The 14,673-nt window shown below is 44.9% G+C and overlaps 1 protein-coding gene across 9 annotated transcripts in view; it reads right to left on the bottom strand.

Moving 5' to 3' along the window:
• Nucleotides 1-14,673, bottom strand: part of LOC144094014 (uncharacterized) — a 57,767-nt gene that overhangs the window by 5,143 nt on the left and 37,951 nt on the right. For 2 of the 9 annotated variants that reach the window (XR_013306378.1, XM_077627854.1), the window contains exons 14-21: nt 12,885-14,006; nt 11,794-12,006; nt 10,858-11,013; nt 8,963-9,065; nt 7,660-7,791; nt 5,017-5,103; nt 3,929-4,027; nt 2,483-2,538 (exon numbers count right to left, since the gene is read on the bottom strand). Coding sequence is in view for 5 of the 9 variants with exons in the window: in XM_077627854.1 (XP_077483980.1) it covers nt 2,508-2,538; nt 3,929-4,027; nt 5,017-5,103; nt 7,660-7,791; nt 8,963-9,065; nt 10,858-11,013; nt 11,794-12,006; nt 12,885-14,006 (1,943 nt within the window). In the remaining 4 variants the exon portion in view is untranslated. Of the gene's footprint in view, nt 1-2,482; nt 2,539-3,928; nt 4,028-5,016; nt 5,104-7,659; nt 7,792-8,962; nt 9,066-10,857; nt 11,014-11,793; nt 12,007-12,884; nt 14,025-14,673 lie in introns of all 9 variants that reach the window. The other 7 variants (XR_013306375.1, XM_077627851.1, XR_013306377.1 and 4 more) reach the window with 4 other exon arrangements.

Genomic DNA, 14,673 nt, shown 5'->3' with positions numbered 1-14,673 from the left:
CGAAAACTACCTCGAGGCAAGCCATGCTATTTGCTAGTCAAAATTACATTTTTAGTGTGCGCGCCATTCATTCGGAGGTCGTTGTAGAAGCTTCAAAAAACAGTGGATCGCCACTGACTGGGACCTGCCACGGTGGCTCAGTGGTTAGGGCGCTCGGCTACTGATCCGGAGTACCCAGGTTCGAACGCGACCACAGCAGCAGCGTTTCAATGGAGACAAAACGCAAAGGAGCCCGTGTGCTGTGCGATGTCAGTGCAGGTTAAAGATCCCCAGGTGGTCAAAATTACTCTGGAGCCCTCCACTACAACTTCTTTTTCTTCCTTTTTTCTTTCAGTCCCTCCTTTATGCCTTCCCTTATGACACAGTTCAAGTATCCGCCAAGATGTGAGACAGATGCTGCGCCATTTCTTTCCCCCAACAACCAATTTCAAATTTCCACTGACTGGGCCGCCCACGTCACCGAACTCCATGAACTCATGACCGTATAGTGCAGTGGGGCCAGTGACCCACGTGTCCAAAATCCCTTGGTCATTAAAGTTATTTCTCTCTCCCTTCACAATAATGAGTAATACCAGGATGTAGAAAACAGCGCCAGCTTTTGAACAAGACCAAGATGGTGACCATTGGGGGGGGGGACATGGTTGTCGGAAACGATGGGCGCAAAGTTCTGCCGCATTTTGCTCAGAAATTGCCATTTCAGAGACATTACATACATGGATTTTTTAGTAGTTGGAGGTCGAATTAGACCTTAAAATTTTGTAGGTAGATACATAGAATATGACAATTTAAAAAATTAAACTTTCGCATTTTTTTACCATTTTATGACCCACATCTCCCCTTAACCACAGCTTACACTGACAAAAGCTTTAGCAGTACGGTTTATCCACAGGGCTGCTAAATGGCAAGCATATGTCACATTTCCATGTAAATGCATCTAAATATACACTGGCTTCCTCCTAATAAGTTCAAGCATGGCCCCTACACTGCGTCTAGTCTTGAATATGTTAAATTCTAACATTGTTTAACGTTTAACAGGAAATCAGCGAAAAGGTGACATAAAATCGACACATAACAGGCAGCCTGTTCAGCAGCATGCCTTCCCAATAAAGCTTACTTGCATCCCCCCGTGCCTATAGCCGCTAAAGGCCTAAGGGGACATGCTGGCCTACTATGGGTAATGCTTACATATAAGCATTACTCTGGCCTACATCAGAGTAATGCTTATATGCATTAAGGCTTTAGTAAATTGCGCACGTTTCCACACCGAAGTGCTATGACTTTATCTGCTCTAGTTTCTATACGTTTTTTTGGGGGGGGTGGGTCAGTGCAACACACTGATTCTGACATCACAGCACCACTACTGACATCACCGACAGTGGCATAGCAGATCAGTGTTGCATCTGGCTGAGATGTTCATGGCTATATGCATTACAATGGGCATGCTCTTGCAATATGTCTGAACATACAGCCTTGGTAAGTATACAGCCCAGCGGGGTTTGCTTCTGGGCCCTGCTGTGTGGCGCATTACGCATGACCAGCTTTGTAAGCCTCTTGAATGTGACAGGAATGACCATCCTCTTCCCTCAGACAGTTAGAGGACTTCTGTGAATGCTTCTTGAGTCCCACTAAAAGACAGAGAAGGAAACCCCTTGGACTCCTTAAAGGTGCGCTAAACAGGATTCTGAGCTCGTCAGTTAACCACAGGAACTCGATCTACATGCTCCAAGCATTCTTACAAGCTCCGAATTATTGTCCCGTGTGGCCAATTTCCCTATTAAATCGAATTAAACGTCCTGGCTCCAGCCTTTCTTTTTTAACTCACCTACGAAAGTAGGAGTCGACCAATGCATGGAGTGCCTCTCATCCATTCGCGCGGCAGCTTGCTGCTCTGGCACTGGCGGAGTGATACATAAAGCAAAAAGTCCACGCATATTCTTATTTCCATGGGTTTAATTTGCAGCTTTGCTGTCTGTGACTGAAACTATTTATTCGCGGAAACCTAAAAACAATATAAAAGTGAAATCGACTGGCTGAAGGGCACTCCACACGTTGGTTGACTTCTCCTGCTTTTGCAGATGAGTTCAAAAAAAAGGCAGGAGTCGGGACATTTAATGCGATTTAATAGAGAAATCGGTCGCAGAAGACAATAATTAGAAGTTTCTAAGAATGCTTGGAGCGTGTAGATTGAATTCCCACGGTAAAAAGACGAGCTCAGAATCCTCTTTAGTGCACCTTTTAAGTTTCACTAAGGCTGTACCTTTTTATGAGAAGCTTGTTACCAGGATCACATGCACATTTGAGTTAAGTGTCAACCACCAGTAAGATAGATGAGATACTTGGTGATTAAACAAGACTGAATGACTGGTAATGCACAAGACACTCAACATCACAGATATTAAAGCGACAAGACACACTCAGGTTGAGGCACAACACACAACATGAAGCATGTTAAAAAGTGGCCAGTAGAGGCAAAGAGCATTACCTCTATGAAGAGAAGTGAGGCTCTCCTATCCTTCAAGGATGCGTTCAGCATCGAATCTTTCAGGTGTTAGGGATGAAAACAAGGCAGTTAGTGGCAGCAAAAAGAAAAAAAACAACACATGTAAGCACTTCTCAAGCAAATGCCATTGTTTAAGCAAAAAGCTGCACTGTACTCCAATGCGTGAAGCATTTTCTAATTTTGTTTTGTGTCCATTGAGAAATCCCTCTTTTATTGCCAGCTGCCTATACTCGGTGTTAGTCCTCACAATAAAACAGACTCCAACACATGGCACAGGAAAGCACAGGGAAATGCTTTATTTTTGATTTGTGGTGTTGTACAAAAGAAAGTTAGTTGTGTAATCCTTCTTTTACGTGAAAAACAACTGATCAGAAAGCAGAAGAAAAAACAACCACATGTCACCAGTGGGATCCGAACCCACAGCCCCTATATGTCACATACAGTGTTCTAAAAAATGAGCTATGACAGTGGCTGTGCAATCTTCTACTTTTGAGTGTATTCGTGCTGTGGGTAATGTAACCCTGGAAGTGTTCCCCAGCGTCACCCTCGTCCAAGCAGCAGATGTAAAACGTCCTGTAATACCGCAAGTGCCATGTGGAATGTGATTGAATGGGGAGGACGGCAACTGTGTGAGAACCTTCTTACGCTACCTATGGCATGAACACGTTAAGCATTTGAGCAGACAATGGCAGAGACATGAGGGCCTCATTACGACATAAATTTGAAGGAACATTCCATTATTCACTGTGAAAACAGAATGTGGACAACATGTACTGCACTATTCCAAGGCCAGATTTTACAGGGAAAACTGTTATAGCTTTGGTTTAGCCATATAGCCTTGCATTCTACCGAGGAATCCATGGCATCAATAGTAAGACCTTTAATCAATTACTGAAAATTAGGATTAACTTAATCTTAATGAAATTAAATGATTGCTTGGCAGGTGGCAAAGTGGAGAGGAAAATCCTCGTCCACATTCCGCTTCTCCATGTTTTGGTGAGAGGAAGTAGAGGGAAAGTAGGACAAGGAAGAGAGAGAGGGCGAAGAGAGTGCAATTAACCTGCATTGCTAAACCAAAGCTTTAAAAGCTTTCACTGACTGATGTGCTAAGTCGGTAAGCTCAGCTCTACAAATCTTTCTGAAAGGACTGCAGCTTCACCATCAGAGATAGATCAGCCATTAAGTTGCCATGAAAAAAGTGACTGCTGTACTTGTGGTAATGAAGCATTGCAACGAGACTGAATGAGAGCTCTGAGCACTTTGCCACAAGCGAAAAGCACTAGCTCAGCACACAAGTTCATACAACATTAGCGTGCAATGATGAAAGGGGGCTTAGTACGGCTATGCTACGAGCAGGACATCATGCAGTTAAAAATATACGAATGCTGCAAGCATGAGCTGGCTACTTCAGGCAGAGGGCTTACTCACTGTTTCACTTTGTCGGGGATGACCACATGGTCTAGTGGCACCAAGCAAGACAGTTCCTCCAGGTTGTACACAAACTGGAGCTTCCTGCTGAACTTCGAGCTGGAAATGCCCAAAAGAATGGGAAGGTTCAGTACACAAAAGAATTTTTTTTATACTTCCTTTTTTTGATGTCTAGTGTTATACATGGTGTTTCACCTCAGGCTTTCTGCAATTTTTAAAAACAGGCTTTTCGATTCAGAAGAGCGCTTTTCTCGGCATAGCATTGTCAGCGGTGTATTGCATGAGAATACAGCTAAGATGTGCAAACCAGCAGGCTGGTTAACTATTAATACAGGCAACTTTTCAACTATTACCATTATATTGCTTCCTTACTGAAAGGCACATAGCCCGCCTTAAGTAATATCCAAATCAGTTTTACCGTCGCCGCTGTGGCTCAACAAACTTGGACCATTTCTTGCGCCATCTGTAAATCGCGCCCCTGAAGACAGCGAACAACAACAACCATTGAATCGCGCCACCCAGTGGCACACGTGTCACCACTCCTTGCCACATCATTGCTGCACTGCGGACGGGAAAGAGATTGTCACTTGGCATGTGTACCATGGAGTGACATGATTTGATGGACGTCACTGTTTGCTCTCCACAAACGAAGTTAGCGCATCTCAGCTACATTCGGATGTACTAAACCACTGACAATGCTATGCCGAAAAAATAAAAAATCTTCTAACTCAAAAAAGCCCATTTTTAAAAATTCCAAAAAGGATTAGTGAAACACCCTGTGTAGCTTTGGTGCCTTATGTTTTATTTTGTACCTTCTTGCTTGCATAGTTCTTGCGAGTTATTTTCTTTCCAGTATTTGCAATCTGTATTCTAGTGAATTTCCTGAGATGCATTTGCATTTTTTTTCTTCTTTTATAAAGCCACTACATCTTTAACCACATAGTTCTGTCACTTTTAGTTGTTTTTCTTCTTTTTCCCTACTGCCTGCCAGAATGCCACAGCAATTGAAGGCATAAACAATTATTAGACTGCTGATGAGAGCGTTTGGCCATGAAAACTGTTGCACAAGGACAGCTGTCCAGGCTGACCTGATGAAAGGCCTCGTCATGATAACAATGGTCTTCAGCCAAAATGTGGGGTGCACCAGATAGAGCCCCTTGAGGTTCTTCCGCAACCTGCAGCAAACAAAGTTGCACACCACGTCACCGAAATGTTTTCTTGGAGCAAGTTTTGATACCTCATGAACAGATTTACAAGTTCCTATTGCGCCTGCACTGAAGACGACTTCAGGTTATGCAATGTTAAATTATAGCTGTTATCATGACAACTGGGCTAGCCTTCACTTGTTCCTTGCTCATATGCCCCTCCAGTTGATCATTCTTTCACTTACTTTTGAACACTATGCATTTTGAAGAGATCAGATTTTTTTGCAGTGCTGCAGAAATAAGAGGAAGTCTGTACTCATCTTGGCATTCAAAGGTGGATTTATACGAATATGTAATCTATATATAAAACAATTTTAAAATTTCACCTCGTGCACACCATTGCCTGTCCAAAACCACAAGTGAGCAGCTGCAGGATTCCTAACTTATTCTTCCCGTTCAGAATATGCCACAAATCTAACAAAGCGAAACTTTTACTCTCCATCCCAAACTGGGGGTCCTGCAATCAATAAATTTTCCTAATATTACAACAGAACCCCACTGTTACATTATTCATGAAACTGAGAAAAAAAAAAAATGTAATAGCCGGGAAACGGTGGGAAGTGAGCGTGAAAAATTGAAATCATTGTTTGCTGTTTTTCTTTTCCCTTTTTTTTATGCCCACGAAGTGTATACAGTAATTCCTCGTTATAACGAAGTCAGCGGGACAGCGAAAAAATTCTTTATAAGCGGTAATTCGATATAAGCGACCACGCGAGAAAATCTAAAGCAGTCGACCTTTAATTGCACCGCAACGGCGAGAAAGTCAAAATACAATGTATTCAGTGAAGCAAAACTTTATTCAGGTGCAAAAAAGGCAACGAGCTTTGGCTCTTTCAAGTTCTTACCGGGCGCGTGCAATCTCTGCTCTAATCTGACCAAGCATTGCACGAGGCCACGGTCGCCACCCATGCATTCAACCTTCGGGGTGTTTCGAATCTCGAAGGCAGTGGGCGCTTTCAAGCGGGGGGGGGGGGGGGGTCACGGAAATGCCGTGACTCGAGTCTGAGGTTGTGTTTGCTGAGCTCAGAAAAACGATTAGCCACTCATTGTAGGTACACAGTGCGACCGTGAAAACTGAACGGTTTTGCAGTGGGGGCTTTGCATGATTACGGGCAGTTTATTTTTTTCCCGAGGTGTACAGCTGTGAAGTTTGCAATGAAGTTTTTCGGCGAGACTTTTTCGGTGCACCGCTGTCGGTGAAACTGTGCGCGGCGCCACTGTGCTAATTCTACGCTTCGAGTGTCAGTGTTCACGCAGCGTCGCCTCCGCGCCGTTGACAGATGTCTAGGAACAAAATTCAATGACCCTACCACGCATTTACACCATTTGTCTAGTCGGATGGCATGAATCAAGCATGACCGGCTCGAGAAAATTGCCGGGGAAACCCCGTGGTTGCATTGACCTGCCATGTTGACAGTCCGACTCGCCGCTGGCGACGCTCAGATTTTTCATGTTTTTGGCAAGTTATCGGTCGATTTGCACCGTCAAAAGTGCAACGAAGCTAAGGGCGGTGTTTTATTGCGATGCAGGCCGATTATGATGAGCGGCAAGCAAATTTCTAGACCGGCTTCCCCAAAGTCGTCTTCCCAATTTGTTAACGTAGCTCCTCGCGTTGAATACGGCAAAGAGCGTGCGACCAGACAGCAGCTCGACAATACCGTTATTCACACTTGAAAGCGCGACCAGCAGGTCACCTTCTCGTTTGAAGCGAAAACTCTCGGACATGACGTTGTTACGCGCTTTCGAGAGTTTCGTCTGCTTTGGCCGATGTGAAACGGTTAGGCTTAGTGACAACTACAGCAGCCAGGGAGCAGCTCAGTTCGCTGCCGAAAGCTCACCTCGCTCGCGACTCGCAAGCGTGAATGGGCTCATAATCGGAGGGACACTTCTTTTGTGTTTTTTGGCATGTTTCAGCGCCAGAAATGTTCTTTAAAGCGGAAAAATTTTGCTCACCGAGCGCACTCCTTGGAATACTGCGGCGCAAATAAGCCTGCCCCGTGGTCTTTTGGCCACTTTTCGGCATCCACGAGACGGCGGTTTTCTGGCATCACAAAGTGTCACATAATTTTATTTTCGTTTGGATTCTATCACTGGGGACACCAGTGATGCGACTGCGACCGATTCGGGCGCGCTTCCATTCGCATCCGCTGTAAACGGCTGAGGGCACTCGGCACTCGCTTGGTACCCATTACTAGGCAGGTCCTCGGTCGTAGGTTTGGTACTTTTGTGGCCTGTTCTGTGCCTGCCTGAGACTAATTCGTCGGCGGTATTAATTTGACACTGCATGCGCAAAAAGGTCACAGCCACGGCGGCAATGCCTCCGCTCGCCATTTCGCTCTAAGCGGGTGAAGCTTTTCGCGCACTTCGAGTAATGGGGCTTAAAATGCATGTGTTTGGGTCGGGACCGGAAGAAATTTCGGATGAAGCGATATTTCGAGTAAAGCGATTTCATTATAACGAGGGATTACTGTACATAAAAATTACATGAGGATGTTGGAAAAGAAAATAGGTAATGCAGGTTTTCACCTTCTGTCAATCATCTGGTAACACCGCTTGAGCCATCCGAAACTGGGCATCTTGCTACGTTCAGTGGCACCATGGAGGTAAACTAAGGCGTAGCTGTCAACCACTAGTTGGTCTAACGTTGACAGAACGTATCTGAAATACAGCAAGGGTCAGAGATTTTAGTGAGAAAGATATGCACTTTTCAGTGCACTGAAGTAGGCTGAACTGCAAATCCCAGCATGAATAAAAATAAAAAACTGGTTTGCGAAAACTCCACAGCTGAATTTGACAGCCACAGCAATCGAGCATACAACTGCACGAGCCAGAATATTATGCCTCTTTGGTTTAACTCCACACATCATGTCATGCATGGGCTCAGGGCAAAGCTCAGACTCACACTCTCGCAAAATCATCATAATCATTAGCCTGACTACGCCCACTGCAGGACAAAGGCCTCTCTTATGTCTCTCCAATTAGCCCTGTCCTTTTCCAGCTGCGGCTACCATATCCCCGCAAACTGCTTGACCTGATCAGCCCACCTAACTTTCTACCGCCCCCTGCTATGCTTTCCTTCTCTTGGAATCCACTCCGTTATCCTTAAGGACCAGCGGTTATCTTGCATTTGCATTACATGCCCCGCAAAGGCCATTTTTTCCTCTTGGTTTCGACTCGGATGTCACTTCTGCAAAGACTTTCAGTTCTCATGACACTCAACAAGGCCCACCATAAGTCATCAGCAAATAAAGCAAGGAATACTGCACATCGCACACATCATTGTCAAACCGAGAGTACAAGTGCTAACCGCTAAATAGAAAGACCACCATCTAAGTCAGAAACCCATCACTGCTAGCATGCGTTTGCGGTATCCAACGCTGCTAAACATTAGAAACACAAATTCTAGGCCGTTGCAGCCAGAAAGATGATCATGACGACAGAATTCAATTCATCATAACACAGGATGCCAGTCCCCCCATACTTGCATATGTGCCCTCCATTTGAAAGCTATGATCTAAAACAACAATTAACTGGTTATGCATGCAGTGATTTTGCGTTCGTCCTATTTTTGGCTGCCACTTTTTGATTGCTTTGAATAGGATCCACAAGGTAATCTAAAACATAAATGTGCAAATATACTTGTATATAAATATGTGAGAATCACACGTAAAAGTTCACACTGAGATACATACTTTTATCACCAACCGTAATCTCAGATAATTCAAAGAGGAATTTAATTAATGAAATTCTACAGTTCTTAAAGGCATACAATAACCAAAGCGCAAGCCATCACTAGTCACTGACAACATGGGCTTCAATAAAAACTCACAGAAACAGGTTATCCATGACGTAGTCATAATCCCTTCTGCAGCGGTCAGGTAGGTGGCAAGCACTGAACACAATGATGGCTTGGCGATCCTCTCCAAAGTAGCCTGGCGAGGACAGGCAGAAAAATGGCAATGCGTTTCACTTCAAAGCTTTGTTCTTCGATGTTCCACTCCAAACCCAGGCAAGAGGAATCAACAAAAACTAGACGACGGCAATCCTTCTGCTTTTGAAATTAAAACAAAAAAACAACTGCAAGTGGAGGCCTTGTACTTTGCGCCAGTGGACCAGTAAATGGACTTTCACTTCTGTCACTCCACCACTCTTCTCACCATTCAGTGCTGCCACCAAGCAATGAAATCCACCGTGACATGAAGCATGCAGTACAGTTCTACATGGTAGATGGTAACTGATTGCCAGCCAAACAGAAAACAAAATCAAAATTCTATTACAAGCTCAGTATTACAGCGTATTACTGGATTAAAACACAAGCATTCAAAATTACCTTCCAGGTGCCACCCCCCCACTCCCTTTCCCAGCTCCATTCTGTGCCATGCAGAAGCAAGCCAAATTTCTTTATTTGTATTACGAATGCATCAACCTTGTACAGTTAACAGCAGCTTTAATTACAGCAAATGCTTCGCACTGCAGCTCCAGCTCTCCATTATGCTTAAACCAAATAGATTTCTCATTCAAGCCGGAAAGCCCATGCACATTCCTAGCAATAAAAAGCACCACTGCTGCTCTGGCATCATTTGGGCACAAGCGGAAATTTCAGTTTTCATAAAACACATGAAAGAGCTGGCATTAGAGTGTTTCTTTTTTTGCATGGCTCCTATTAGGGTTTAGTCTTGTGCTATTCTTTGCACTTTTTTTAATGCGGCTTAATGCTTTACAGATCATCACTAAAGGATACTAGTATGTAGGCTTAACGCCTCAGGAGCGAAGGAAACGAGACCACTGCTACGAGCCGACACCAGAACAGAACTGCCAGCCGTGGCTGCACGAGCCATGACCAGGTGCCGTCTTTATTCTCTTCGCAGGGTGGCACGCGCTAGCCGGGTTGTCGGTGCCGCCCAAGAGAGGGTGCTAGAAGTACATGCAATCAGGTCTTGCACAGTATTTTACCCGATGAAGCACATTCTACTCCGGATGTTTTATTGACAAGCTTAGAAGCCTGCCCGCAAGCCTGGATGCAATTTTACTGGATAAAGTGCTGGATTTATATCACTACTGCAAAACACTGTTTTTCTTTAATCTTTGGAGGTGGTGGTGAAAAACCCCTATTGCCATTGCCCCTACTTTAGGGCTGTTACTCTTTGGTCATTTCCATTATCAGTGGCAGAGTGGCCTTACCAGTTTGTTGCAAATGAAGGGACCAAATTTCTCTGTTATTGGTATGTGGCGGTTTTAACATCCATAAGCAATATGTAGGCTATCAGGAACACTGGTGGAGGGCTTTGGATCAATTTAGACTTCCAGGGCTTCTCTAATGTGCGCCGACATTTCTTAAAAAAAATGGGCATCTTTTGCAATTCACCTCTGTCGAAATGCAGCCGCCACAGCTGGAATGGCTGCAGCAGTGCAGAACTGTTTTTGCAATTTCAAGATTATCATAGTTGCTTGGGTCATCTTATCTCCAAAGTTTATCTTCACCTTTAAACTGAGCACTGCCAAGAACGACCATCATTATTAATCGAAAAGACTGCAGAATGCAATTGTTGCTGTCTCCACCACCAAGTTGCTTTCTGTTTGAGGGTGCAAGATCACCCAATAAATGGTTTCTGGTTTGATGCAAGCCAGTGTGTCTCCATTCTCACCTGCCTGCCGCCATCCCTACGTGACACTACACTGGAAAATCAGATACAAGAAGGTTGCGTCCAAAAACTGCATGTGTACCTCCATGTGAAAGCACCTTCTTGTAGGGGTCAATGACCCTCATGTCGATCTTGCGCTCAACACCCCCCACATTGCAGGTCTTCCAGCTTCTCTCCTCTGCGTACTCTTCTCGAGCAGACATCTCAGGAATTGAGTCACTCAGGGTCGAGTCATCTCCTGTCCAAGACCCAAAGAAGCCGCAAATGAATAAGTGCAGGTCACATTTAGGCGAAAAGAAGCATCAGAGCGTCACTCTGGCATGACAGAAAAGGGCCACTAGCAATAAGCAAATTCCAATGTCCATCAACTTTATTGTACCAAGTGCAATACGTAAGCTCCAAAGCTGAACAGCTAGAGAACCACTGTTTAGTTTAAACAAACTATTAATCTGTGCACTTTGGCTCATTCAAACTATTGCAGTACCAAGACAGCATAACTGAATGGGTATGTACACATGCAGATGTTCCAACAACGTGGCAGGAGCAACATTGCATTATGGGTGGCCTTGCAAGAGGCTTGTAAATCTGTTTATTAATTAAAGTAGCAGGTTATTTCTCCAGGAGTACAGAGGTTGTGAGTAGTCCTAAGAAAATAATAGGCTGATGTATTTATTTCTGACTAGTGAGCAAATGACAGAAGAAAGGCTAAAAACTAAAACTGAGAGAACTCCAGGAGATATGCGTGATTTCTGAAGATGTTTTCCTTTCAAAGTGCTTAGCTAACACATTCTTGCAAAGTCTGTTAACTTGTGCAAGCCTCATTACCTATTTTACTAATATTGACCATGTGCTCTTACACAACTATGCCTTAAAGGGAGTCACTTCATTCCTGCATTCCTTCCAAAATTTATCCCCTAAACTTACTTGCGATTCTCAACTTAATTCTAATCTGACCTCAAGGCACAAAAAGCTTGAATTAGTTTCTGCAACAAAGCTGCTGCACAGAAGGGGCACTCACTTCCCAGTACAGAGTCACCCAGTTCATCAGGTGTCTCGATATCTGGCGTAGCCAGGTCATCCGCAGGTGAGAACACATCTCCATCGCTCTTGTTACTCATGGAAGAAAGGCTCTTCTGGTCATCGTCGAGGCCAATCTGGGCCCGGAGGATGTCTGGGTTGACTCGGATCTTGCGTCTGTGCCGGCCGGTACCGCTCAGGCTCGAAGGCCTCTCTAACAACGGACGAGGGAGACGCATTTGTAGAAGAGATCCCCGAGTTGCCACATCATTTATCACACATGGTAGAACAAACACAGGAGATGGAAGTGGGAGGCAATGAGTGCACAATAGGACAGGTAGACATCAGCAAGAAAACACCACCCCGTTATTAACAGCCTTGGCGCTTTCCAAGCTCTCTCCAAAGCTAGTGGCTGAAGCGAACAGAATGCAGATGGGGTCATTCTCCACCAAGCCACATTAGGCATGCACTTGGGAAAAAGAATTCATACGGTACTGCTGTATTAATGCAGTATGAAAAATACAGAATATTTAATAGGTAATAACCCTTCCACCATTCTGTTCTCTAGGCATTTTTTTTTTTTGCACATGGAGATGCATTCAAAACCCTTTATCAAAATTACTTCCACTACCATATAATTAGCTTTTCACATTCAATAAAACCAACTGCACACTTCAAATATAAGAGAAAAGGGTTAATTATAATGGTTAGTTTTTCAAAGTTTAGTTAAGAAATAGCAAGCCCAGCATCCCACATGACGGTGCACAAAAAGAAACCTGGAAGTTCTATGATGCCACACACAGGTGCACAGACAATAAGTTTCTAACATCCTTTGGACAAAGAATGAACATTTCACACAAGCAGGACAAATTAAGAAGCCTGCGACAGCAAAAGCGCTGGTAAGCACGTGCTCCCTGCAGAAATACACAGGAACCCAGTGCACATAAGCAGAGTCGTACACATGGCGACTGGACTTTGAAAACCGTACAGCGGTGCACAGGCTGGTAGACGCAGAAAAAAGAATGGTGTTAGTAGCTGCACAGCTAAGAAGGTGGGTTAGTGACGCTCGATGCAAAGTGATGCACCACAAACCTGCTGGGGTACTGGAGTCATTTTCCTGCTTTTCTTCTGAAACGACTTCAGAGGGAGGCATGGAGGCACCGTCACTGTTGAAAGACTGCTCCAGACAGACTGTCACTGGCAGCTCTGGATCTGAATGGGCGGCGTTCACCTTGACTACACGTTGGTCACAAGACAGGTCCGCTGGCAGGGAGGACAGACTACGAGACGATTCGGCCGTGAATCTGCTCGGCATGCCCTCACCTGTGAGGTTTTCCAGCTTTTTCAGCACAGACTCTTCGACATCTATCCTCTTCAAAGAGTGAAAACCCTCTGGTTCGGCCGTGCTATGGCAATCACCAGCCCCACAGTGAGCCACACTCTGCGGGGCAAGACTCTCAGACTTGTTCACACTCTCACGTGGGGGAGGGCTACAGCTGTCCTCTTCATAAGCGACCACCACAATGTCACTCGACTCATCTGTGAATGGCTCTAGGTTTGGAACGATCACCTTCTTCTCTCGACCCTGACTGCCACCATTTTTCAAGCTGTGGCTTCCTCCAGCCAGTTCTACAACAGCCTCCAGAATGTTGTCATCGATGAAGCTGGAGTACGAGACGTAGTTGTTTACAATTTCATCCACTTCTTTGGGGGTCAGCAGGTCCTGAAGCTGTCCGCTCAAGATGTAGCCATCTTTGATTTTTTCTTCGTCAAAGCAGCTTCTAATCTTTGCAAGAAGCCCTTCGTCAGGTATTTCTCCAGAGGCCTTCTCCTCGAAAAGAAAGGAGTCGCCACGGTCAAACGGAGGAGGGAAGTTATGCAGGTTAATGCGTGCCACATCATCGGAGCACTCCTCGTCACCTTCGCGGCCGATTGAAGCCTTGCTGACATTTGGCGTTGAATGCTTGACGAAGGCATTGCAGTCGCCGTTCTGCAACGGCTCCAAGAAACTGGGCTCTGAAGCAGGTGCTCCCTCTTCACTCTCGGCCTCAAACTCAGGGCTGGAGGAACCGACGCGAGGAACAGAGAAAGCTGTCTTGTCAAACATGGGGATGGCCATTCTCCCACTCAGGAGGCTGTCCTCATAGTACTCTTGCAACTCCGAAGCCAGGCTCAACGGCTGGCTCAACTCGAGGCTGCTGACTTCAGTTGGTGCTGGAGAGAAGGACGCTGCTGTGTCATTGCAAGAGTGTGCAGCACATTACTCACAGCGCACAGCTGTTATGCTCTTACCAGTAACTATTTCAACAAAAAAGCTGCAGATATCTCTTGCATCCTTTAAATTCTTCGCTGAGAGTACTACAGTCGACTTGGAAACCAAACAGGGCCATCAGTTCAGATAAAGTGCCAGTTTGAACTTTAAAAGAAATTTCCATTGTATTACATTATCCATAAAAAAAATGCTCAATTTAAGTAGTCAAACATGCTGCAAATGCAAAGAGAGAAAAAGTGCTGAAGACTGTCAAACTCAGTGCCAGCAAAAATGTAGTTAGTATGCCACTCAGGCACGTAGCCAGAAATTTTTTTCAGGAGGGGCTCGAGGCAAGGGGGGAGGGGGGATGCCTAACAAGAACACTGCTGTGGGGGAGAGGGGGTTGAGCACGATTTTTGGGGGAAGGGGGGGGGGGGGTGTTGGATATATGCCTGATGCCACTGTAAACAATAAGTTTTGTTCACCAAGAGCCTGTATCACAAGCTCACTACTCTGGTAAAACGGCACAAATTGCAAGACATGGGCACAACCATGGTTCCCTATCATGCCCATTTGTTAACACTGCAATCATGAGACAAAACACCATTTGATTCTTTTGTTTCTGCATAA

The sequence above is a fragment of the Amblyomma americanum genome, chromosome 6, assembly GCF_052857255.1.
Source record: "Amblyomma americanum isolate KBUSLIRL-KWMA chromosome 6, ASM5285725v1, whole genome shotgun sequence".
Taxonomy (NCBI): domain Eukaryota; kingdom Metazoa; phylum Arthropoda; class Arachnida; order Ixodida; family Ixodidae; genus Amblyomma; species Amblyomma americanum.
The sequence above is the reverse complement of the archived record's forward strand: the minus strand, read 5'-3'. Positions and strand labels throughout refer to the sequence as shown.